The following is a 26,907-nucleotide window of genomic DNA, read 5'->3' on the forward strand; positions in this document are numbered from 1 at the left end:
TTGGCTTAACAATGCAAATTTATTGCTTACAATTTTGAGGTTGAGAAAAACGTCCAAATCAAGGTCTCATCAAGGTGATGCTTTCTTCCTGAAGACTGGTTATCAATGATCCTTTATACCTCTCCATATGGCAAAGCACAAAGCAGCATGTACTGGTTTCTTCCTTCTCTTCCAAATTTCATTTATTTCATCTTCTTGCTTCAGTGGCTTTTTCTCTCTTTCTTCCTCCCATTTATGAAAGACTCCAATAAAAGGATTAAAACCCACCCTGGGCCAAGTCTCAACTGTAGCAACCTCGTCAAAAAGTCCCCCGCACAACAGGTTCATACCCTCAGGAAAGGACTGGCTTGAAGAACATGATTTTCTGGGGGCATATGTAGTTTCAAACCACCATAAGTTGCAATACTAAAATTAATGAAAAAAAAAACACAAACCTATTCATAAAAGGTAACTAAAGTCCCCACCCCGATCAAGGTGGCTGAGCGAGACACTTCAGGGCTCTGTCCCGCCATGGCAGCTTTAAATTCCCAGCAAGAACTTCCAAAACATCTTTTCTTAAAGCTCCGGAAAACAGTCAAAGGACTGCAGTAACATGGAAAGCATCGAATCAAGAAAAAAGTCTACTTAAAAGCAGTAGGATCTCCTGTTGCCCTGGCTGCCCAACCCTCCCCGCCCCCCCCCACCCACCCACCCGACCCCTCAGTGGCTCAGCATGGAGCCAGCACAAACTCCCAATGGAGATCCCTGTTCCTGGTTCCAGGGGGAACATTGTGCATACACTGGGGCATATATGATAGTGTACTGAGGGACATAGTCTGTGTGTGGAAAGTGGCTTACAAAGCGCTACTAGAGAATCATGAGTAAAAAACAAAAAACTTTTTAAAAAGATGAAAAAGGTAAAAAACAAATAAAACCTAAAACAAAGAGAGAGAGAACCATGGGAGAGGCATCAAGTGGTTGCCTGGAGCAAAGGATTGCTGGCTATAGGACATCCAGCGCAGCGCCCAGGGCCATGAGGAAAGTACTGTTGTATTTTTTATTTGTAACTCCACTTTTTGCATTCTACAGGACATTAAGACAAAGGCATAAATGTACTGATAAATCAATGGCTTTGGCCTCATAATGTACAAATATGTAATTTGTGACAAGAACTATACAGAGGCAGGGTGACGGGGAGGCACAGGAATATAGTTTATGTATGCTGTGAAAGGGACTCTAAATGACTTTCAGGTCCTGGGTTACAAATGACTCCTGGCAGAGGAGGCGCACACAGCTTAAAACTTAAAGCTCACAAGAAACAGAAGGAGAAAAAGAAACCTAAGCTCTGACCAATCAGCTTTGAACAAGTTTCCTTACTACTCTGATGCTGCAAATAAACTACCAGAACAGAACTCGCTTGACATCAGTGATTTTCCTCCCCCACCCCAAACTTTTCTGGAGTATAATATAATTCAAATTAAATACCCTATCCCCATCCCCAGAAGCTTTGGAACACCTGTTTTTACTTGATGTTGTCCAAGTAATGAACTGTTATACTGTTAAAAAAGCTCTTTTTTTTTTAGAAGGTACTGGGGATTGAACCCAGGACCTTATACATGGGTAACAGGTACTCAACCACTGACCTACATCCGCTCCCCAATGAGAGCTGGCATTCCCTGGTTCTTCTGACAATATTACTGAAGTTAAGTTGGTATCAAAGCAAATGAGATTGTTATAGATTTACAATGATAAATTTAAGCCCCACTCTAATCATAAAGAAAATTTCAGCAAGTATGCAAGCTTATAGAGACAGAAAATAAAGTTACCAGGGGTGAGAGGAAGGGGCAATGAAGAGTAATACAAAATGACTTTAGGGTTTGTTTGGGGTGGAGGGAAAATTATAGTATTGGATGGTGGTGAGGGTTCTGCAACTTTGTCAATTTAATTAATCCCACTAAATGGAATGCTTAGGTGGGACTGGGATGGTAAGATTTATGTTGCATATATGTTTCACAGTGAAAAAACAAAAGAGGACTAAGGAAATAAAGACAATTTAATGCAATACAAGATACTGGATGGGATCTAAGAACAAAGGAGAAAAGGCTCAAAAGGACAATTATTGGGGAAAGCAGATGTGGCTCAAGCAATTGGGCTACCATCTACCAGGGTTCAATGCCCAGGGCCTCCTGGTGAAGTCAAGCTGGCCCATGTGGCAAGTTGGCCCACGCAGAGCACTGCCCCACACAGAAGTGCTGCCCTGTGCACGAGTACTGGCCCACACAGAGAGCTGGCATAGAAAGATGATGCAACAAAAAGACATAGAGGAGAGATAATAAGAGATGCAGCAGATCAGGGAGCTGAGGTAGTGCAAGAGAATGATCACCTCCCTCCCACTCTAGAAGGTCCCAGGATTGGTTCCTGGAGCTGCCTAATGAGAATAGAAGTAGACACAGAAGAACACACAGCCAATAGACACAGAGAGCAGACAACGGTGTGTGTGTGTGTGGGGAAACGGGTAAATAAAATAAAATAAAAAAGGAACCTTCCTAAAAAAAAAGGGAAATTATTGGGAATCAGAAAAAAAGGAAGTATATGTGTTCAAGGATTATGATGTATGCACGTTGCTCTCAAATGGGACGGGAGGGGAGGGGAGGGGAGGGGAGGGGAGGAGGCAAGGAAGGAAGGAAGTCCCCAAAGGTGGCAAAACGTCAGAAATTGGTAAATCTGGGTATCTGGGTTAGAGCTCCTGTAGAGGGTTTGTATTATTTTTGTAACTGTCCTGAGAGTTTGAAATTATTTTAAAATAAAAAGTTCTTTAAAAAGGTACCAAAAGTACATAACGCCAATGACGTGAACTTATGAATTTAGTGTTATCCATAGACAACTGATTCATATGAAGTTATTAAACACTAAGAATCAAACCTTGATCTCTCAAGTTGACAATAGAACAATACATTACAATTTATGGGAAGTCTCTCTTGGGCCACCACCAAGGTGTTTGTGAAAGAAAGTTAGAATTTGCTCCCAAGCATCCACCTGGGCCTTGGAATGAGACCTGGGCTCCCCACCCCAGAACACAGGTTTCTTCAGGAGAAAGTGCAGGGAAACTGGGCACACGGGAAAGTAAGGAGGTTCAATGAAATGCCCAGTCCCAGGGTAAGAAATGATCTGGGGTTTTCCCTTCCCATGGGCCTGTAATCTATCAGAGGCTATTTGGGCAGAGAACTCACTCTTCCAGTTATGGTCATCCTGACCAACAATGAAGAGGATAGGCCCCTGGGCCTTCTCTATCGGAATCATGGAGGGGTTCTCATACCCTCCTACAATATCATTCATTACATCCACCATGTCCCATACACCTGAGAAAGTTACCTTGAGTCTCCTCAAGTCACAGCCCAATGGTGGGATACTAGACTGCTTGTAGTGTATGGATCTGTTTCCAGTGAATACAGATCCATTAATGGAAACTGTGGCTGTGATGTTCTTTAAGAATGAGGCCATGGAGAGACAAATATCAGCCCCTAGAGAAAAGCCCAGGAGTCCAACACCTGGGCCCTTTACCTGGAAGAAAAGAAGAGAGAAGAGTCAAGAATCTATCCAATTCAAAAATGTTTTTCTAAAATGCAACTTGAGATGGCTATACTGCTAGTTCTAATTTGTGAATTGGCTCCAAAATAATCAGCCTCAGCTGACAGGAGTTTTTCTTCCCACATAAAGAATAAATGGTTAAACACATGGAAAATAAATCTCAAATTTACTGGCAAGTTTGAGTATTGGTTAGAAATGTTCCACAGAATCATCCACAAATGCTTCAAGTTATGGGGCCTCATTCAGGTGAGCTTAATTCATGTCTTCACATGATAGGGTCTCCAACTCTATGTGGAACCAAGTTCTGTTCTAAGAAGTGAACCACTCAGCAGATACCCTGTAAATACATAGGCTGATGATTAACTTTATAGAAACAAAGTAAGACTTCAGGGTTGAATTTAAGATTTCTCAGCCTCTGAAATGGGTGGGCAAGTTGTTCCCAGATTTTGGGAACTGTTAGAATATTAGTAGATTATAAACAAGCACACAAAGATAAATTAGAAGCACCATTTACACTACCAAAAGAATTTTAATATCACTAAATAATTTCTTTAAATAAACTTCATATGGATTTTATGATTAATTCTATACCATTAAACCATCTGACAGAGAAAGTAGAATTAATAGGCACATAAAGCCAAGAAGTCTCCCAAAGAAATCTCCCTTGTGAAAGAAAAGCAGAACAGCATCACTGCACCTGGTGCAGGTGAGTACAAAGCAATACCTCTCTGGAGTTACTTCCAGAGAGACTGATTAAGTAAAGGACATTAGGGAAGCGGACTTGGCCCAGTGGTTAGGGCATCCGTCTACCACATGGGAGGTCCTCGGTTCAAACCCCGGGCCTCCTTGACCCGTGTGGAGCTGGCCCATGCGCAGTGCTGATGCGCGCAGGGAGTGCCTTGCCACGCAGGGGTGTCCCCTGCGTAGGGGTGTCCCCTGCGTAGGGGAGCCCCGTGTGCAAGGAGTGCGCCCCATAAGGAGAGCCGCCCACTGCGAAAGAAAGTGCAGCCTGCCCAGGAATGGTGCTGCCCACACGGAGAGCTGACACAGCAAGATGACCCAACAAAAAGAAACACGGATTCCTGTGCCGCTGACAACAACAGAAGTGGACAAAAGAAGGCGCAGCAAATAGACAGAGAACAGACAACTGGGGCGGGGGGCGGGAGGGGGGAAGGAGAGAAATAAATAAATAAATAAATAAATAAATCTTAAAAAAAAAAAAGACATTAGAAGAACCTGGGGGTGTTGAAGCATGTAGCACAGGGCTTCTTCAAAGTAGTCTAAGTGTACGTCATTGTATCCCGTGGGGAGATCTTCAAAGTCAGAATAAGCTACAGCCAACGTGGCAAAGCCATGGCCTGCCAGAAGGCTGGCTCTGTATTCCCACAGGCCCCCTCCAACACCAAAGATGTCAATGATCCCAGGGAAAGGTCCACATCCTAGAGAAGACAATATGATAAAACAAAGACATTCTATTAATTTAAATAAATTTGTTTTCCTTTCAGAAACCTTTCTGAATTATTTACTGTGTTCCTGGGAATCAAAGGAAAAAGAATTAATCTCCAAGTCACTACTGAAAAGAGATACAAACTCCTTGGGAGGAAGAAAACTAAAACAAAAAGTACTTTCTGATTGCTTTTATCCTTCACAAAATTCTATGATAAATGTCACCAAGGTTCTAAGAATCTTTAGCCCTTGTAAGAGACAGTAATAAACTATCTCCTGCTAAAGACTACATCATGCAAGGAATTACACATTTTAGGTAGTGTTGATTCACAATGTTTTGAAACAGCTTCTGTTAAGGCACGTGAACATAGAATTAAGAAGATTAAACAGGGAAACTGACTTTGGCCCAGTGGTTAGGGCGTCCGTCTACCATATGGGAGGTCCGCGATTCAAACCCCGGGCCTCCTTGACCCATGTGGACCTGGCCATGCACAGTGCTGATGCCGACGCAAGGGTGTCCCCACGCCGGGAGCCCCACGTGCAAGGAGTGCGCCCCTGAGGAAAGCCGCCCAGCATGAAAAGAAAGTGCAGCCTGCCTAGGAATGGCGCCGCCCACACTTCCCATGCAGCTGACGACAACAGAAGCGGACAAAGAAACAAGACGCAGCAAATAGACACCAAGAACAGACAACCAGGGGAGGGGTGGAAATTAAATAAATAAATCTTAAAAAAAAAAAGAAGAAGATTAAACAAAGCTTTCTATTATGGTGCACTTGCCCTGGGCTTTTGTGTACCAATATTTCAGGTGTTAATTTAAAGAAAGAGAGAGCAAAGAAAAAGAAATACCCCAGAGATGGTTTTAGGTGAGGAAGGCAGTGAAGTATGAAAGTGTGCTTTGGGGTAGAGAAGGATATGAAACGAAGAAGAGGCCCGGTGTGCCAGGGACATTTGAGAAGGGTGACATGGCAAAAGCTTCCTCTTACCATCAGTTTGCCTACGACTGGTGGGGCCGATGCTTGTAGAGATCTCAGGGTGCTGGTCAACAGCAAAGTGGGCAATGTACTACAGACCCTGTGCCTGTTTCTTCATCTACACCATCACAGCGGAATATTACGGCGATTAAGTGAGATAACCCAAGTATAAAGCATAGCACTGAGCCTTAACACATCAAAATCCTGAGTCATTGTCGGGCTTCCCCCACAGTGCTCCAAAGTCTAACTCTAGGGCAGTCAGGACCCCAAACCGTCCTCTCCCAGCCCGCAGGCTCCCTAGTGCCCAGGTACCAGCGCTCACCTGGCGGCACAAAGAGCGTGGCGCGCACCCGGCCCGCGCGCACCGGTTCCCTCCGCACCCCGGGCGGCAGGAAGTCGCGCTCGTGCACCGTCCGGCACAGCAGCCGCTGGGGCTCAGGGTCGTGGCCGTCCAGCACCTCCAGCTCCACGGCGAAAGGCGTCTGCACGTCCCGCTTCACCAGCCGCAGGAAGGGCTTCTCAGGCTCCAGGGCCCAGAAGAGCCCCATGGGCTCGAGCCCCGAGAAGCTGCCGCCCAGCGCGGGTGCGCGCGTCAGGTCCAGCTCGCCGGCGCCTTCCGCACAGTAGCGCGCGTGAGCTCGGAAGAGCTCGCCCTTCTCGTCGCGCAGGGACGCGCGCAGCGTGACGGGCTGCCCCGGGGCCAGTCCGCGCACCGTGATGCGCACCGGCTGGTCCCAGCGGCTGCGGCCCGCGGGCTCCACAGTCACCGTTGCCGCCATCCGGGCCGCGCTCTGCCTGCGTCGGGACGCCGAGGCGGGGCGAGAGGCCTCGGCCCAGTCCTTTCGGAGGTCCCGGAGCGCCGGGGCGTCGGGCGGTTGAGCTCCCCTAGGAGGCGAAGGCCGTGCACCCAGACTCTTGAAGTAGAAATAATCTAGTTCCTTCTCCAGGCCCTGTGCGGAGGCTTCCTGACGATCTGGGAGTGGTGCCCACAGGCGCTTCTGTCCTTTAAGACCCTGAAAGTTGGGTAATCCACTCTTTTGGCCCTGGTTCCAGAGCAGGTGACAGGGGAACTAAGCACATGCAGAATTCCAGGGATCCCAGCCTCTCCGTGGAAAAGAGCAACTTAAAAATTATTGACGTATACTTATAAAGTGCACAAATCAGTGTTAGTGAATTTTCACCCCTGAGCATACCCTTGTAACCAAGCACTTGATCCAGAAACAGATCATGCCCAGAAGCTACCCTCATGCCTGCACCGGCCCCTTCCCCCTTCCCTGGAGCACTCATCCTGATTCCAGCACCAGGATATAGTTTTTCTCGTCTTTGTACTTTATGGAAAGGAACCTGTATGTCTCTCTAGGGTCTGGTCACAACATTATGCTGGTGAGTTTCATTCATACTGTTGCGTATAGTTGTACATCTTTCATTCTCATTGTACTGCCAAAGGCCATTTGGTAATTTCCAGTTTGGGTTATTAGGAATAGCGCTGTTATGAATATTAAAGACCTTTTTATTTTATTTTTTCAGGAGGTACCAGGGATGGAACCCGGGAACTCTTACATGGGAAGTAGGTGCTCAATCACTTGACTTATATCGGTTCCCCAAGAACATGTCTTTTGATGGACATGTAAGTGCATTTTTGTGGGGGATATACCCAGGAGTGAAAATGCTGTATCATAGGGAATGGGAATGTTCAGGCATAGAAGATACAGAAGATGAGCCTTTTGAATACGACCCTAGAGTATTGTAGATATAATGTTCAGGGATGCCTACGAATTAAATATGTTTCAGTATCCCAACTGTTCTACATACACAAATTCACAAAATCCCTGGAAGGTGGGGAGTATTATCCACATGTTACAGAGAAGGAGCCTGAGGTTGGGAAAATGTTAAGCTTCTGAAGATCGTGCCTCTAATAAATAGCAGAGCCTTGACTAACTTGGAATGTAGGATTTCCAAAGGCCAAATAGTCTTTGTGGTGGTGGCCTTTGGAATTTGTTATTAAATATTATCAGAGTTCAGGCATTGCCTTCAGCTAGCTCTGTAGCCTTAAGCAAGTTTATTATCTCTGTATCTTGGGGTTCTCATGTGTAATAGGGTAAGTCTCCCATTCATGGGTATTAAAGGTAAATGTGTGCGTGAATGTCTTAGAAGAATATTGTGAAGCAAAATGTAATGCTTTATTTCAACTAAATTTTTAAGAAGTCAGTAATGGAGAAACTAAGGTACAAAAAATATAGACATGCAGGAAACAGCTATATGGAGAAGTCTTTTCTTCTCAGTAATTAAATGAATGAAAGGGCAGAAATTGGCAGAATGGATTTAAAAAATGATTCATTTACAGTCTGTCTGCAAGAGACTCACTTTAAATACAAAGACAATGAGGTTTTCAAGGTTCTTCATGTTGCAGCATGTCTCATAACTTCATTCTGTCTTATGGCCAAGTGTGTTCTGTTGTATGTATGTATCATATTTTGTTTATCCATTCATTTGTTGATGGACACTTGGGTTGTTTCCTTCTTTTAGATATTGTGAATAATGCTGATATAAACATTGGTGTACAAGTATCTGTTTGAGACCCTGTTTTCACTTTCTTTGGGTATATACCCAAAAGTGGAATTGCCAGGATATTCTATTTTTACTTTTTGAGGAACCACCGTATTGCTTTCTATAGTGGTTGCATCATTTTACATTTCTACCAACAGTGCACACTAAAGTTCAAATTTCTCCCCATTTTCTCTAAGTCTTGTCATTTTCGGTTTGTTTTTGCTTGCTTGTTTGTTTGTTTGTTTTAAATAATAGCCATCCTTCTTGTGGGTGTGAAGTGGTTATTTCATTGTGGCTTTGATTTGCATTTCCCTAATGGCTACTAATTTGGAGCATCTTGTCATGTATTTATTGACCCTTTGTAATATCTTCTTTAGAGAACTGTCTATTCAAGTCCCTTGTCAATTTTTTAAATGGGATTTTTTGTTGCTGCATTGTAAAAAGTTTTTTGTATGTTCTGAATATTACATCCTTATTCCATAGTTGCAAGTATATGGCTTGCAACTATTTTCTTCCATTCTGTAGGTTGTCTTTTCACTTTCTTGATAATACCCTTTGATGGACAAAAGTTTTTAATTTTGATGAAATCAAATTTATCTATTGTGTCTTTTGTTGCCCGTGCTTTTGATGTCATATCTGAGAATCCATGACCAAACCCCTGGTCATGATGATTTGCTACCATGTTATCTTCTAAGAGTTTTATAGTTTTAGCTCTATATTTAAGTTCTTAATCTTTTTTTTTTTTCAGGAGGTACTAGGGATTGAACCCAGGACCTCGTATGTGCGAAGCAAGCACTCAGCCGCTGAGCAACACTCGCTCCCAGATCCTCAATTCATTTTGAGTTGATTTTAATATTGCCATAAACCTTTAACTGTTTTCTGGAGTTCTAACAAAACTGGTCATGACAGTTTCTGTTTGGTTTTTAAAATTCTGTGGGGAGCAGGGGCTTGGAGCTGCCTATTCTGTCACGTTCCTGGTGTCACCTGTATTTAACCTTTTTCTTGCAGGATTCTGGGATTTGTGTCTCATTTTAAAGGTCCTTCCTCACTATAGGGTTTGCTGTTACTGCCCTGTCCGTAACGTCGTGGCCACCTCAAAGGTTACCTGCAATTTCCTTACTCAGGCAGTCTGAAAGTGTCAGGAATTTAGCGTCCTGGAGTGACAGCTGTATTAGTCAGGGTTCTCTAGGGAAACAGTATGCAATTCTGTCAATAGTACGCGATTCCATAAGAGTCTCTTATGCAACTGTGGGGATGCACAAGTCCAGGTTCCGCAGGCAGGCTGTAACCAGGGGCTGCAATGGAAGTCCAATGAAGGTTCTTGACAAGTTCTGAGAGATGTTGGCTGTCCAAAGACTAGCTGAGAAATTCTCTCTCAATAGTTGGCACCATATATATATAAGATAAAAATGAGATTTTATAAGAATGTTCTCATGCTGCTTGTGGGGATCGGCAAATCCAAATTCCATAGGGCAGACCGCAAACTTGGAACTCTGATGAAGGTTTTCAATAAATTTCCCGGGAGAAGCTGGCTGGCTGAAATAGAGAAGGAAATTCTCTCTTCTGACTGCTGAAATCATCACTTCTCTTTTTTTTAAAGATTGATTAATTTATTCCCCCCCATCCCCCACTGTTGTCCGCTCCTGTGTTCATGTGCTGTGCGTTTTTCTGTGTCTGCTTGTATTCTCATTAGGTGGCTCCGGAAACTGATCCTGGGACCTTCTGGAGTGGGTGAGAGGCAATCATTCTCTTGTGCCACCTCAGCTCCCTGTTGTGCTACATCTCTTTTTGTCTCTCCTCTGTGTCTCTTTTTGTTGCATCATCTTGCTGCGCCAGCTCTCCGCGTCAGCTGGCACTCCTGCATGGGGTGGCACTACCACATGGGCCGGCACTCCATGTGGGCCAGCTTACTGCACAGGTCAGCTTGCCTTCACCAGGAGGCTCTGGGCATTGAACCCTGGACCTCCTATATGGTAGACAAGAGACTGGTTGCTTGAGCCACAGCCACTTCCCCATCACTTCTCTTTTTAAGGCCTTTAACTGATTGGATGAGACTTCTTTCGTTATTGCAGGCCATTTCCTCAATTGATTGTAGATGTAGTCAGCCATAGGCAAAATCAACTTACAAAATATCCTCCTAGTAACAATCAGACCAGTGTTTCGTTTCTATCTGTTTGTTTGTTTGTTTGTTTTTTGAGGTATCAGGACCAGGGATTGAACTTGGGACCTTGTATGTGGGAGGCTCACACTCCACCACTGACCCCCATCGGCTCCCCTGAGTTACCTCCCTTGCCTGTTTGCTTCTTGTTTTGCTCATTGCTTTTGGCTCGCTGTTTTGCTCGTTCACTTATTTGTTCCTTGTTATGCTCCTTGTTTGCTCGTTTGTTTGTTTGTTTTCTTTAGGAGGCACTGGGGACCTCCTGTATGGGAGGTGGGCACTCAACTGCTTTAGCCACATCCACTCCCTGCTTTCTAGACTAAACAGCTAGATACCATAACCTGGCCAAGTTGGCACATAAATTTAACCATCACAGGCCACCCCTTTGTCAACTTGGCAGCCATACAAATCTCCTTAAACCATACTTAATCTCTAAATGAAAACGATGCCAGGAAGCAGCTGTGGCTCAATCAGTTGAGCTCCCGTCTACCATATGGGTTTGCGTCCCAGGGCCTCCTTGTGAAGGCAAGCTGGCCCATGCGCCACGGAGGCTTGACGGCCCGCGTGCCACGGTGAGCTGGCGCAGCAAGATGACACAACAAAGGGAGACAAGCAGATACAGAAAAAACATGCAGCAAATGGACATAGAGAAGAGAGAGCAAAAAAAAAGGAACAAGCCTCAAGGGGGGTAATAAATAAATAAATAAATAAATTTTAAAAATCAGTAGTGTTTCTAAAAAAAAAAGTCATTTTTGCCTAACAATACTCAACTGTTCTGTATAGAATTGGAAATGTACTAACTCTCCCAAGGATAGGTACTAAGACCTGTAGAACAGCAGAACTGAAGGTTACAGGGACAGGAAGCAAAGTTTTTTCTAATGGATCACTAGGAGTAAGAATGAGTGGTGCAACTCCCTTTTCCACTCCTTGATTCCTGGCTATGAGATAAACAGCCCCATGGAATAGATACTGATTTAGAGCATACATAGCCTGCTGGAGAGCATTGCTCCAGCACTGCAAGGTGTTGCCATTTAGTTGGCACCATAATTGAGTCTTTTTTGGGGGGGAGGGAGTTTATAGACAAATATTTACTTTTCAAACTATTGTGATAAGAGACTTAGGTAGCAAAGACATTTTCATATTGAAAATATTCTGGCTTGAGCATGAATGTCAACACAGTGCATTTGGGTAGCAATTTATATATCGTAGGATGTTGTGATAGTCATTATCCCATTTTACCCTCAAGAATTCTATGAGAGGTTAAGTCACCTTTGAAATGGACAAGCATGAAGTCTAAGGTTATTACAGGGTGAGAAACTCAACTGAGATCACAGAGCTCTATAGAGATACCCAGTTCAAACCTCTGTGTTTTAACAATATTATTTACCATGTATACATGGCCCATTACATAGCCAAACAATTTCTATAGTGTTCAGTAAATAACCTCCACACAAAGAAATAACCTTTTTAAAGAAAAAAAGATTTATTTACATCTCTCCCCGTTGTCTGCTCTCTGTGTGCCTTCCCTGCGTGTTCTTCTGTGTCTGCTTGTATTCTCCTCAGGTGGCACTGGGGATCTGTGTCTCTTTTTGTTTCATCATCTTGCTGCATCAGCTCTCCATATGTGTGACACACTCTGCTTGTATTCTCATTAGGTGGCTCCGGAAACTGGTCCTGGGCTGTGGTTTTGGGCGGGGCAGCTCTCCTTGCGCAGGGGCCACTCCTTGCATGGAGGGTACCCTTACGAGGGGGCATCCCTGCATGGACCAGCACTCCTTGCATGCAGCAGCACTGTGCATGGGTCGGCTCAGCACACGAGCCAGGAGGCCTTGGGTATTGAACCCTTGGACCTCCTATATGGTAGGCAGACAGTCTATCTGTTGAGCCACATCAGCTTCCCCAGAAATATCCTTAACAACCCAGTTTACAGGATGATGCTTTTCCAGAATGGATCCACCTTCAATGAATCTGAGATCGCCGTATGTCTTATAGTCCACAGAGCAGTGTCCACATATATTTTTACTCCTTGAATTCCTCCCTTTCCTTTCCTCCAAACACGCCTTAGAATGCACACACAAACTTGAGATGGGCAAGGCACTTTGCAATAGTAAGGTCTTTGGTATACATTTTTCCAGTTTGATTTGTACTTTCTCCTACCCCCAAGGGAAACAGGCAAAAGCCTTTCCTCTCAGAGGAAGGGGAAACCAATTAGAATTGACTAATCTCATCACACTTGGAAGAGGCCCACTTTCTCCAGTGTGTTAATAAATGGGAAACTCACGTTCTTTCTTGGAAAAAGGTAAGTAAAAACTTCTCATAGAATGTAAGCTCTGGCAACACTGAAAGTCTACCATGCAACAGGGCTGGAAAACTTATAGAACAGCATTCTATTTGTCCCATGGCCTTGGATAATGATGGATGGGGAAATAGGCACAATGGTAGTTAGAAACAGCTCACTGTTTCTATCACCAGGGTTAATGCATCTATTTAAAAGAAGAGATGCTACCTAAATGACTGCTTACAATAAGCATTTTGCTTTGCTTCTCGGTGTCCTAGCAATGTCATGGAAAACCAATGACTACTTAACTACCATCTTACACTTTGGCCTATAATGGCATTTCCTCTGGCTATATACTCTATGCTTGATATACACATACAAGAAGAGTAGAAGATTTAAATTCAGATTTTAAAAAGATCAAGAAAAAACAGGGAGGGAAACGGACTTGGCCCAGTGGTTAGGGCATCCATCTACCACATGGGAGGACCGCGGTTCAAACCCTGGGCCTCCTTGACCCGTGTGGAGCTAGCCCATGTGCAGTGCTGATGCGCGCAAGGAGTGCTGCGCCACGCAGGGGTGTCCCCCGCGTAGGGGAGCCCCACGCTCAAGGAGTGCGCCTCGTGAGGAGAGCAGCCCAGCGCAAAAGAAAGTGCAGCCTGCCCAGGAATGGCACCGCCTACACTTCCTGTGCAGTTGACAACAACAGAAGCAGACAAAAGAAACAAGACGCAGCAAATAGACACAGAGAACAAACAACCGGGGCGGGGGGGGAATTAAATAAATGTTTAAAAAAATTTTTTTTTTTAATTAAAAAACAGGGAAAGAAGAAAATGTGAAGGGTTTGGCTCAGCAGAAAATCTCCTTGGGTTCTCTCAGAATCAGAGTCTTCACCCTTCAGGGCTCAGGCCCAGAAAAATCTTGTCCAGGGGCTATAGCCCCTACTATTTTGTGGAGGGCCGCCTTGTACCTCTTCTAAGGTACCTGGAATGCTGGTGGAAAGGGGCTCCCCACCGCACAGAAGGCACAAGTGAAAATATAAAATAAGGACTTTGTTTCAAGGTTCATAAATAACCTAGGGTGGAAAGTATTAAGTAGAACCACTGAAGATGTGGTTTAAGAGCTTGTTCTCTTCAAAAGGATCTGGGCATAGACAGTGCTGGTGGGGAAGCCCTTGGCAGCCTGGTGGGGTTTAATCAGCTCCAGCTCAGTGTAGGTCAAGTTTTCTTCAGCAATCTTTGGCAGGGTGACTTTCCTCTGTGGCTTCAGCAGCTTTGGTTTGTGGAATGTGGTGGCCACAGGAGCTTTGGCAGGGACTACAGGGGGAGTGTCAGCACTCTCCTTCCACCGCTTGCCCTTCTTGGGCTGTAGTGGGGCCAGGCTAGTCATGCTGGTCAGTCTTCCCTAAGCTGTTCTGAGGGCATTTCACCAAACAATGTCTCACTCTGGATTTCCTCTTGTTGAGCACAGACTGCCAGGCCATGGCAGGATGTCATGACAACAGGCAGCACATGAGGATGGCGCACACATAGAGATCTTCAAAAAATGCCCAGGTCTCTTTCTTTTCCCAAGGGATGAGTCTTCAGAAGTTTTGAGGGAATTCACTCTCACCTCCGTAGCCAACGAGCTGTTGGACCACACCATCCACTTGTTCCTGTGCTTGCTGACCTCCTGGACTCTACAGATGTTACACCCTTGGTCCACGGGCCGGAGAGCCAAGGCGGAGAGCATACAGAGGGCACCCCGCCGTGCCTGTAGTTGCCGTAGTGCTGCACCGTCCTGAGCTTGGTCATCTTCACCATCACTCTCTCCTGGGAGCTGGAAAGGGCAAAGAACCAGCGCACAGCCAGCAAGCTGTCCTTGTGCCTTCTCTGGGAGACATGGCAGAGAAGGGTGGCATTGTCCCCTTCCAGGAAGCCGGCCACAGGCCCTGGGGACACAGTGATGTTGAGGGCCCCACAGACCTCTGAATTTTTGGTTTTAACTCCACTTTTTACTTCCAGTAGGATGTGGGGCTGGAGCCCGTGCCAGCAGCATGGCCGAGGCCAGGGCCAGGAGTCGCAACTCCCATAATTGAGTTCTTTGAAAGGCTATTCCACTGTTCTGTCAATCTGTATGCTTCAGGATGATGGGGAACATGGTAAGTGTGAAGTGGCTTCTTTGATCAGCAGCAATGCTGTGTTTAACATGACTGTGGAGAAGCATTCTGTAACTCCACAGATGGTAGTTTTGGCAGAAGCATTGCATACAGGGAAGGCAAACCCTTATTTGGAGTATGTGTCTATTCCAGATAGAACAAAACACTGTCCCGTCCATGATGGAAGTGATCCAATGTAATTTATCTGTCACCAGGTAGCAGGCTGATCACGTCAGGGAGTGGTTCCATATCAGGGATTGGTATTAGTCTCTGCTGCTGGCAGATTGGGCGCTCAAGAGTGGCTGCAGCCATGTTGGCCTTGGTGAATGGAAGTCCATGCTGATGAGCCTATGCAAAACCACCATTCCTACCACCATGGCCACTTTGTTCATGAGCCAACTGGGCAATGACAGGAGTGGCTGAGGAAAGAGGCTGACCCATATCCACAGAATGAGTCTTCTTATCCACTCAGTGAGCAGTCACATGGAACATAAATATTTTCATGTTTTTTGCCCACTCAGAAAGGCCTAATGCGCTTACCTCTTCCCCAGACCTCTTTGTCACCAATTTCCCAATCATGTTTCTTCCAAGACCCTGACCATCCAACCAAATAATTGGTGATAGCCCATAAATGAATGTACAAACATACCTCCGACCATTTCTCCTTCCAAGCAAAATGAACAACCATGTGCACTGCTTGAAGTTCTGCCCACTGGGAGGATTTCCTTTCCTCACTGTCCTTCAGGGAAGGCCCAGAAAGGAACCATGTGTTGGAAACTGAGGCACAGTGGCCTCTCAAGGAGAGAGGTGCTGTCTCCATGACTAGCTTGCCATCTAAGGAATGTGGTAATTAAGAGTTCCCAGCAAACAGGATGAAGCTGTGAAAGGCTGAAGAAAAGATGAGCAGATAACATTTGTGTAGTAAATAGAATACTTATCTTTGTACCTTGAGATAAGATTTTTTGAATTCCTTAGACCATGAGTAATGTTGATGGTTAACTGCATGTTGCTGCTTCTACCCCCTTGGACTGGGGTATATATAGAGCTCCTTGTGAACAACAAAGTTGTCTGAGGAGTCATTACTCACAGGCCCCCTGATCCCAGCTCTCTCGTTCTTTCTCTTTGTTTCCTTCTCCCTTTTCTCTTTCTTTCATTCCCGATACTCTTTGGGTCCAAATCTCCAACAGCCGTGGTGCTGCAGCCATCCATATTCAGGTGGTACCTCTATACTGGGTATTACCATCTGTAAACCAGGTCCAAATTTGCACTTCCTTGATCACCTGAGCATAAGAAACTCCCCAAGAGGTCATAGCTGTGGGCTGGGAAAGAGAAGGTAATATGGCAGAAGCAGGAGTGGGGGCCATGGCATTTGGGCCATGTAACCTACTTGTGCCTTCAGGACCTGTTGAGCTCTAGCTCATATATACATATTCCATTTTATGATGGAGTAACTTTATTCCATTCTTTGATGGAATTACAGGTGAAATAGGAGAGTTGAATCGGGATGTGGTGGGAATCACCGCCTCTGCATCCTTCCAGTCCTTATTGAAATTCATTTCTACAACCCCTCCAGGAAACCAGCTGCTTTTAATTTCCTATTTTGCTAGGTGGGGGCAGATCTAGTGGCTTCCACTTGTTCTTTCCTGTAGTAATAGCCCTCACTTCACAAATCAGAGAACCAACGCAGGGATTCTGCCAGTTGCTCAGTATGTCTATCCCTGTTAGGCATTCCAGGACAGGGTAAATAACCATAAAATGGGCCTGGGGACCCACTTGACCCGCAGTTAGATGGATCTGAGTTAAAACTCTATTGATCACCTGACCTCCATAAGCCCCAGCTCTATTGGAGGACCACACTAACATTTTGGGTCTCTTGAAATTAATGTCACTTCCAAGGCAGTGTCTAATAATCTCTGAAATGTATGATCATTTCTTTTTCCCCATTGCACAGTTACCCAGGTAAAAGGCCAAGGTCTCTTCAGGGAAGGTTGAGAGAAAGATTAACAGTATACATTTTTGGCAGTGTAGCAGGGTCCTTTACCCGGTGAACCCTGGTCTCTGACTCTGTAAACTCTCTCAATTCTGGGAAATGATTCCTGGCTGTGACTCTGTTTTTGTAATTCATGTTAGACTTTTCTTCACCTGACCTAGAACTCTTCTGCTTATACAAATCAAGTAAGAATTTAGTGTCTGGCCCATCTATTTCATTTCTCGGTACCCCATGCCCTACTAGCCAATGCCATAGTTCTCTTCCAGCCAGATTATTTTGATTACTGCTTTGTGTCTGCTGTCTATTACTGAAACCAGCTAGTAAGATAGCGAATCAGTAGATGGATCTGGAACCTGGCAGAGTCCACGTGGACATCAGTAACCCCCAAGATGGCTGCTGAAAGAACCCTACCCACAAGATTTTGCCATTCAGAATAAGATTTCCTCTGGAAGCCAGGAGAAGCCCTGGATATTCCCTAAGAACTTTATGGGTGGACCCTCCTGGGGGATTGATGGGTGGGGTAATCATTCAAAACAGCAAACAGCTGGAACTCCTCCCCTGCCATTAGCAAAGGGGCAGAATAATTAATAGTTTTGTTGTAGAAGTCAAGAGAGGTTCAATTATTTGCGAATAGAAAGGCCAGGACTCAGGAATAATTTTGGAAAGGTAAAAGTAATTTATTTATGGCTGGCCAGACTCAGGAGCTTTCTGTTCAAAACCGGAGCCCTGAACAAGATTTTCGAGTTCTTTTTATACAGAGGAAGGGCCAAATGGTTCTTTGTTTCAGTGCTCAATGAGCTTGAATTAACATATATCTTCCATATCCTAGGTAAGCTTTTAGCATGGACTTCATACATTCCATGTAAGCTTTTAACACATTTTGTTTGTATTCCCCCTGAATATTTAAAGTTCATGGAGTTTGCATCGCTAAACTGTTTTTCTGGGACTGGAGCTTTTGCCATGGTTACCAAGGGCAGGGCTGCAGTTCTCACTGTCCCACACGCACAGCTCAGGACACATACAGCTCAGTTATATATGAAGAGACGAACAGCCCCCCACCCATAGCCTATATCAGTTTAAAAAGCTAGCACAAAGACCTCTTGATCTCTTGCCTTCTCCCTGTCCTGGTGCCGGTCCATGTGCCTGTTCCTACCTTCTGTGCCCCTGCTCTTGCCATTTCTCCCTTGCCATCATGGCCACACAAGTAAAACCTGGCCATTTATAACCTATAATGGGGCCTTGTAGTCTGTGAGTCAGCCTGCTTTATCACTTTTCGGCCCCCTCCTCCTCTACCTGGGACCCCTGCTCTGTTATTTTCTCCCATTTCTCTTCCTTCCCTACCTGAATACACTACTGGCCTAACTCACCCGATGTGCTCTTGAAATTCATTTCTTGCAGCACAGTCAAGGACCTAGACAAAATCCAGTAACATTATGGTTGCCAGCACTATGCTATCTTTGTTGAGTAAGTGCTGCCACTTGACTTCTGCCAACCTGGGATCCGGACATTCCCATTGTGCTTAAGGGTCCAAGTTCAGCGATAGTACTTCTCACAGTAATTTCTCACCTACAGAGAAGAGCAACCACAGAGCTCCTCTGGGAGGATGGAATTAGTCTTAGAAATTTATTCCTCAGAGTCCTGGTGAAAGGTGTGTCCACTGGACATTCCTGGGGTGGTTGAGCAGGTCTTACAAAATAAATCCACTCCAACATTCCAATCTCTTTCAGCCTTGCATTTCAACCTCAGGCACATTTTGGTCCATGCTTCAGCCAATCACCCAACAAATTATATAGCCCTTTTTAACCCCTACAAGTACAACATTGTGTCCAGAATCTCTGCTTAGTGGGTTTGTATCAATAAATTCAAACTGGTCCAACTTTATATTCCTTATGCCATTATCCCACACCCTTAATATTCATTCCCACACATATACCCCTGATTTCTGTCTATATAAATGGGAAAAATCATGCAGTTCTTTTCTGAGTGCAGTGTACCTCCTCTTGGGTCATACCTTGTATCTCACCTTTTGGGGCCTGTTGGGACTTCAGTCTAATTATAGGTCTGCAAGAAAAGAGCAATGGTGGGGGGGGAATCAGGAAAAGAATTAGGATTGTTTTACTAGCCAACTGCCTCAGGGCATTCCATTGCAGTTTCATCTGGTGAAAGAGGATTAATCTCTTCAGACAGAGGAGAGCTGTTTCCTCAAGGGAGGTGGTTACAGGTTTATCGGGCAAAGTTTCTCTCTTTAGATGGAGGTGAGATGGCAGATTCCTCAGGGCCAAGTGGAAGTAGGGAGGCGAAACTCTAGAGGTTTATCTGGCAAAGACTTAGCAGAAACTATGGTTTCAGTATCCCCACTGCCATCATTATCAATACATATGTCCCCATTCCAACGTTCAGGATCTCATTCCTTTCTAATCACAGCCCTCACTTTAACATCAGACATGCTGAAAGCTTGGGAATTTAGGTTTTGCTATAATTCAGCCACTTGTACAAGTCTGTGGCCACACGAAATCAGATTTTCTTTCAGGGCACCCATAGAAACTTTCACATTATTCATGCAGTGCTTATGTTGGGAATTTGAAGACTTGAGCTCATTCCTTTCCTTTACAACTGTAACCAGTGTATTTAGGAACAACCAGCCACCATCATTATTCCTTTTTAACTCCACAAAATTCTGTTAAGGTGTCAAAACATGCTTACACAAAACCTTGCCTCTTGTAAGCATTTGAGTAGCAGTATCTAGTGGTGATATTTTTCATATCTCTATTGCCAACTCTATTGCCATGGACTATCATTGCTATGTTTTTTTTTTTCCTCTCCCCTTCCCCGTTCCACACCCGCCCCCACCCCCCCAGTTGTCTGCTCTCTGTGTCCATTCGCTGTATGTTCTTCTGTGACCACTTCTAGCCTTATCGGCGGCACTGGGAATCTGTGTTTCCTTTAGTTGCATCATCTTGTGTCAGCTGTCCATGTGTGCAGCGCCATTCAAGTTCACTTCCCTATCATTGCCATCTTGACTGTTGGAAATAGTCATGAGTGCTTTGAATCTATTCAGATTGTTACCAGATTTCATTTAGGTTCTTTGACTATGCTGAAGAAATGAATTTCAAGAGCACATCGGGTGAGTTAGGCCAGTAATTTATTCAGCTAGGAAGGGAAGAGAAATGGGAGAAAATAACAGAGCAGGGGTCCCAGATAGAGAGGAAGGGAGTGAAAAGTAATAAAGAGGGTGGATTTACAGGATACAATTCCCTATTATAGGTTATAAATGCCCAGGTTTTACTTAAATGGTGATCCAAGTGGGGGGAGAAGGCAGCTGGAGTCTGAGTCCAGAGGCAAGAGAGCAGGAGAGAGCAAGATAGGAGGAGAGAGCAAGAGAGCAGGAGAGAGCAAGAGAGCTCATTCAGGCCTCGCACCTGGCTTTTGAACTGTTAATTATCCCACCCCTTTGCTAATGGCAGGGGAGCAGTTCCAGCTGTTCACTGCTTTGATTGCTTCTTTCCCGCATCAATCTCCCAGGAGGGCCCAATGATAAAGGACTTAGAGAATATCTGGGTTTCTCTTGGCTTCCAGGAGAACTCTTCTGAGTGGCAGAATCTTGGGGAGGGTCTTCCAGCAGCCATTTTGGGGTTGCTGATGTCCATGTGGACTTCTTGCCAGGTTCCAGAGCCATCTATTAATTCCCTATCTTACTAGCCTGCTTCAAGATTAGAGAACCAATTCCCCATACCCCAGAATCAATTCAGAAAGTTCATCCTTAAGATTCTTTTTCTAAAGAACCACTACCAGAACCAAAGCTGTATTAGTCAGGGTTCTCTAGAGAAACAGAAATGACAAGAGATTGTATGATTGATATATATATGTATGTATGTATATGTGTGTGTGTGTATATATATATATTAATGTAATATAAATATTATGAGACTTTCATAAGTATTTTCTCATGCTGCCTTCTGGACAACTCCAAATTCCATAGGGTAGGCTGCAAGCTGGAAACTCTAATGAAAGTTTTCAATGAATTCCCCAGAAGAAGTTGGCTGAAAATTCTCTCTTCTGACTGCTGAAATCATCACTTCTCCTTTTAAGGTCTACTGATTGGATGAGACATCTCTCATTGTTGAAGGCAGTCTCCTCAGTTGATTGTAGAAGCAGTCAGCCATAGATACAATCAACTTATTGATGATTTAAGTCCACGAAATGTCTTCATAGTAAAAATCAGGCCAGTGCTTGTTTGACCAAACTGGACACCCTAATCTGGCCAAGTTGACACATAAATTTAACCATCACAGATGGAAAATTTGGAGTAGGTCTTCCTTCAGATTTGATTGATGCAGCGGTTCAATGATGATTCTGAAAATCCAGTTTCTTTCTGTCTGTCTCCTCTGGCGTTCACAGTGTTGACTTCACCAGATGGCTGGCCCAGTCATGTTTATAGGATCCTCTTGCTTCTTTGTTCATCTTCAGGGAGAAAGAGGACATACAGAATTCCAAGCAAGACTTACATCACATTCTTCCCTCAGAATGGAATGCTGAGAATGAATAAGCCAAACAGGGGTCACCATTATTACCCTGGAGTTTGGGTGCAGTTGGCTTTCCCTGAACCCCATGGGTACAAGGGAGAGGGTAATTAATTCACCTGAATAAAAATCAGGTACTCTTATAAAAAGGAGAGGGGTAATGCATGCTGGGTAGGAACCTGACAGTGTCCCTGAGAGCCATGGAGGAGACACAAATGATGTCATTTTAAATTCACGGCAAAAGGGCAGCGGACTTGGCCCAGTGGTTAGGGTATCCATCTACCATATGGGAGGTATCCTTGACCCGTGTGGAGCTGTACATGCGCAGTGCTGATGCACGCAAGGAGTGCTGTGCCACGCAGGGGTGTCCCCTGCGTAGGGGAACCCCATGAGCAAGAGTGCACCCCGTAAGGGGAGCCGCCCAGCGCAAAAGAAAGTGCAGCCTGCCCAGGAATGGTGCCGCACACACGGAGACCTGACATGACAAGATCATGCAACAAAAAGAAACACAGATTCCTGTGCCGTTGACAACAACAGAAGCGGACAAAGAAGAAGACACAGCAAATAGACACAGAGAACAGACAGCTGGGGTGGGGGGGAAAGGGGAGAGAATAAATAAATAAATCTTAAAAAAAAAATAAATTCACAGCAAAAAGGAAATTTTTGGATTTAGATAAAGTATGGTACTGAGAGGATTTATAACCATTAATGGAACTAATTAAAGAATTTGGAGGTCGACTCTGAGATGAATGTTGAGTATTTACATTTGAACATTGAATTTGCTATTAGAAAGCGTGTTTTGGGAAACAAGAAGAAATTAAGCACATAGTAGTATTTCACTGTAAGTAGAAAATTCTTCCTCAATTTATTTTAGGTTCTCAAAATCAAGTGGGGAAGGCAGATAGTGTGGAAGCAAGTCAGGTGAGATAAGGTACACTTGAATACATTTCTAACGGAAATTTTGCTGATATTGGAATAATGATAAGAACTGAATTAGAGAAAAAACAAGTGGATATTGCCCAAAGGGGGGAGGGGGCCAAGAAGTGTGTGGCAAAAAGATCCTATTCTTATGACAATTAAAGGCAATATGTGATCCTGGATGGGATCTAACAAGGAAGGAGAGAAGACTCAAAAGGACATTACTGGGACATACGGAAAAAAATGGAATATAGACTGTAAACTTCGTATCATTGTGAAATTTCTTGATAATTACACTTCAGGTGGATACATAAATTAATATTCTTGTTCTTAGGAAATGTAAATGGCAGTATTTAGGGTGCAAGGAGTATGATGTATACAATCTGCATTCAAGTGTTCAGAAAATGAATTGATAGGTAGATACACAGATAAGTGGATAGATGGATTGACAGAATGATGAATAGATAGCTAGAATGATATGACAAATATGGCAAAATGTTAAAAATTGGTCTATCTGGGTATCTGGGGGAATAAGTGTACATTGGAGTCCTCTGCATGGGGTTTGTATTATTATTTATTATTATTATTATTATTTTTAGGCTTTACTGTGATTGAACCCAGGCCCTCATACATGGGAAGCAGGTGCTCAACCACTGAGCTATATCCGCTCTCCAGGTTTGTATCATTTTAGTAAGTGTATTTTTTTCCTTTCCCTTCCCCTCCCCCTGCCCTGCTGTTTTTGCTGTCTGTATCCATTTGCTGTGTGATCTTCCGTATCTATTTCTCTTTTTTGTCTTCTCTTCTCGTCTTTCTCTTCTAGGATTCACTGGGATTCGACCCTGGGGACCTCTGATGTGGAGAGAGTTTCTCTGCCACCTCAGTTCCTGGTCTCTGCTGTGCCTCACCTTGACTCTCCTCTTTGTCTCTCTTTTGTTGCATCATCATCTTGCTGCATGACTCACTTGCGTGGGCACTGGCTCACCGCGCAGGCACTCGGCTTGCTACACAGGCACTCAGTCTGCCATGTGGGCACTGGCTCACCACGCGGGCACTGGCTCACCACGTGGCACTTGCGCAGGCACTCCACTAGCCACGCGGGCACTTGTGCGGGCACTTGGCTCACCACACAGGCACTCGACTTGCCATGCAGGCACTTATGTGGGCACTGAGCTCACCATGCAGGCTCTCGGCTTACTTTGTGGGCACATTTTCTCTTATTTTTCACCAGAAGGCCCCAGGGATTGAACCTGGGTCTTCCCATATGGTAGGCAGAGGCCCTATCATCTGAGCTACTTCTGCTTCCCGTGTATTTTCTTTTTAAGTTAAAAAAAAAAAATGGACGCTATCCCTGACAAATCTCTCCAAAAGTATGGAAGTTTTAACGTTTTTATTTTTCCAAGGGAGTCAAATATTGTGTAATGTCAAGGGAAAAGAAAACAAAACAGCTTGAAATTCTGCCTTGTGGCCTGGCATCTTGGTGGGGCCTTCCCAGCCTGAGTGGTCTCCAAGGGTTGTCAGAGCCCCAAGCACAAAATGAGGTCTTTGCTCAGCATGGGAATTCTTGTGACAGGTTGGAGAGGCATGGCACCAAAACAAGGTTGAGGGAATTTCCCAGCTCATCTTTGGACAGCCAGCATCTCCCAGAACACATCAAGGACATTCACTGGACTTTCCTTGGAGCCACTGGCTGCGGCCTGTCTGCTGAACCTGGACTTGTGCATCCCCTCGGTCAAGTGAGAGACTCATGGAATCGCATACTATTGACAGATATCTCTTGTTGATTCTGTTTCCCTAGACAACCCTGACTGTATGTATGTACCATAGTTTTTACTTTTTTGTTTTCTTTTTACGTATTTTTTGTTTTTTCTTTGTTTTTGTTGTTTCATTTTTCTTTTGTACCAGATTTCTTAATTGACATATTTTTGAGGGTATTTTTTCTTCCTCCTGTTTTCTTTTTTTAACCACTTTGCTTCTCACCACTTTTTTCTCTCATAGTTCCAACTAGATTAAAAAAAACTAGATCTGAATAGTAAATAAATCTGAAAATAGCAAGATAAATGCTGGGTGTTTTTTGTTTGTTTTTAGGAGGTATGGGGGATTGAACCCAGGACCTCGTACATGGGAAGTTGGTGCTCAGCCACTTGAGCTACATCCGCTCCCATAAATGCTGTTTTTATAATGAAAATTCCCAGGGGTATGAAATGAACAACACACCATCTCAATAATAATAATAATAATAAAGTATATCATATGTTTAATTAGAAGAACTTTCAGGAATTGTAAATGGGCCACTAGTTCTCAAATGCAAAAGGAAATATCTGAAATAAAAACCATTCCTTTCCTCAAGCAAAAAAACAAAAAACAAAAGCAAGATTGAGCTTGTTTTTTACTGGTTACAGAGTAATGCAGGGGTTAGTTTCATCTCAGGGAATCATTTCTGTAGTGTAGATTTGGCTATCCCCTTCTGATAGAGGACTCTGAATTCCTTCAGAAAAAAGGTGCTGGAGTTTGACTGAGGGAGATCTTATGTGCCTAAGCAGGGGTAGGGGCAGAAACAAGGAAAGTGGAGAAAAGCAGGATAACCAGATGGCGTTGGGTATTTAAAGGGATCTGATTAGTATAATAAGAGGTAGTCAATCAATGGCCTCTAAGGGGATCAAGAAGCCTAAAGAGCGCTGCCCCCTCCTGAAATGCGGTCTTCTTAGTGGCTGCCCAGGAGTCTCTCCAGACCCATCCTAATGTCCATATAGAATGGCCCTCCCTGTGCTGTCCAGAACAAAACCTTTTTTAGGAGGGAGAATAGTACTCCTCCCTCCCTACCCTATATGTCTAAGTCAAACTAGAAAGAACTAAGAAATTATGAGGTCCTATAAAGTGCATAAGACAGAAAAGGTCCACTCTTTCCTTTTCTTAGAAGTCATTTTTATAGTGTCCTTTACTATTACGATAGTATTCACATGACTCCTTCATACCATGTTATATTTCTAAAATCCCATGTCAATTTTATCATTCCCCTTCTTAAAAGTCTTCAACGTCTCTCCTTGTCTGCCCAATTAAATACATTTAAGACTCCCCACTATGGCCTGCTCCTACCATTGTAGTTCAACCACATGACTCTTTCATATATACAGCACACTCAACCATGGATTACTTGTACTTGAACATAACTTGAGTTTTTCCACCACTGAGTCTCTAAGCCTCCTAATTCTACTTCCTAGGATGTATTCCATTATCAACTTCATCATGCAAAACCTAGCACACACACATATATACACACACAAACATAACAGTTTGAATGATAAATAACAACAAGCTGATATAATGTTACCAACATAGATATTATAAGGTTGATTTACTTCCTTAATACATAATGAAATGCTGCTATAAGTCAATAAGACATAGATAAAAATTCTATAAGAATGGGATGGAACAGGTTGTTAAGAAAATATATAAAGGTAAAATAGTCAAACAAAGCAAAAGCAAAACAATATGAGACACTCTTCTTAACCCACCTAATTTGTAAAAAGATTCTACATGCACACATATACCATACAGTGCACTGCTCCTGATGATGTAGACTGATAGATCCTGGTGTGTATACTAAAGACCCATGTAACTGTTCAGAAATTTTGACTTAATAATTTCCCTTCAAAGAATCTCTCTTCAAGAAATAATCATTCATAAACTCAGACTTAGGTCTGAACGAGTCCCTTCCTGACCGTACTAGAGTTTACGATGAAGAACTATCAATAACATCAAGACCTAACAATAAAGGATTGATTAAATGAAGGATAGTTCCACCAATGAATGGAATATGTCACTGTTTTTCTGTTTTAAGCATGTGTTTCGAGAATATTGTGATGACATGGGAAAAGCTTATCACATAATATTAAAATAAAAACGATCGGTACAACTCAATACATACAACAAAATCCCAATTTTCTAAAATACATATGCATATCATAAAAGGCTGGAGGAAAATGGAAATACACTAGCATATTAAAGATACTTCTGTCTAGGTGATGAGATTATATGCAACTCATTTTCTACTGTGTAATTTTTCCTGCTTTTCAAATTTCTTCATTTTAGTCTGAAAAAAAGAAGTTCTATCAGTTCCTTAAGACCCATGTCAAATGCCACAATCTCCCTGATTCTTTTCTAATTTCACCACAGTCATATGTAGTTTTGCCCTTTTCTCCAAACACTTCCCTAATGGCATCTCTATTTCATCTTTTCTTATCTCTTCCTACACAAAAGAATTTAAAGAGAAAAATCATCTTTATGTCTTTTGAAATATATGGTCTACAGTTTGACTTGGTCATTAATAGGCCCCAAAATTTCTGCTGTTTCTGCTTTTTATCCTTCATGACTAGCCTCA

The 26,907-nt window shown here is 43.7% G+C and overlaps 1 protein-coding gene, 1 long non-coding RNA gene and 1 pseudogene across 4 annotated transcripts; 1 reads left to right on the forward strand and 2 right to left on the reverse strand.

Moving 5' to 3' along the window:
- LOC101440394 (peroxisomal succinyl-coenzyme A thioesterase) lies at positions 1–7,087 on the reverse strand. 2 transcript variants are annotated; one of them, XM_058293095.2, is made up of 4 exons: positions 6,307–7,030; positions 4,804–5,006; positions 3,352–3,540; positions 1–405 (listed from the first exon to the last, which is right to left on the reverse strand). In XM_058293095.2, exons 1-4 carry the CDS (start codon positions 6,761–6,763, stop codon positions 103–105), a joined length of 1,152 nt encoding a protein of 383 aa, XP_058149078.1. In that variant the 5' UTR covers positions 6,764–7,030; the 3' UTR covers positions 1–102. The 2 variants fall into 2 exon arrangements, with proteins under 2 accessions (XP_058149078.1, XP_004455168.1); XM_004455111.5 differs by having other exon boundaries at positions 219–582; positions 6,307–7,087.
- LOC139438644 (uncharacterized) lies at positions 6,938–26,571 on the forward strand. Of its 2 annotated transcripts, none has more exons than XR_011648309.1 (4): positions 6,938–7,367; positions 7,512–7,611; positions 23,129–23,204; positions 24,100–26,571. It is a non-coding gene; the product is annotated as an uncharacterized lncRNA (long non-coding RNA). The 2 variants fall into 2 exon arrangements; XR_011648308.1 differs by having other exon boundaries at positions 6,982–7,367; positions 7,512–7,551; positions 24,100–26,568.
- LOC101438970 (V-set and transmembrane domain-containing protein 4 pseudogene) lies at positions 13,529–15,478 on the reverse strand (annotated as a pseudogene).
- Positions 26,572–26,907: the final 336 nt, after the last annotated feature.

The sequence above is a fragment of the Dasypus novemcinctus genome, chromosome 3 (genome assembly GCF_030445035.2).
Source record: "Dasypus novemcinctus isolate mDasNov1 chromosome 3, mDasNov1.1.hap2, whole genome shotgun sequence".
NCBI classification, from domain to species: domain Eukaryota; kingdom Metazoa; phylum Chordata; class Mammalia; order Cingulata; family Dasypodidae; genus Dasypus; species Dasypus novemcinctus.

What these genes read in the sequence shown, in the direction of transcription:
- LOC101440394 (XM_058293095.2), bottom strand. Translation starts at nt 6,763, where the DNA reads ATGGCGGCAACGGTGACTGTGGAGCCCGCGGGCCGCAGCCGCTGGGAC. An exon ending in CACGCTCTTTGTGCCGCCAG is followed by an intron (nt 5,007 to 6,306) that starts GTGAGCGCTGGT and finishes TGTCTTCTCTAG; the next exon opens with GATGTGGACCTTTCCCTGGG. An exon ending in GTGACTTGAGGAGACTCAAG is followed by an intron (nt 406 to 3,351) that starts GTAACTTTCTCA and finishes CATTAATTTTAG; the next exon opens with TATTGCAACTTATGGTGGTT.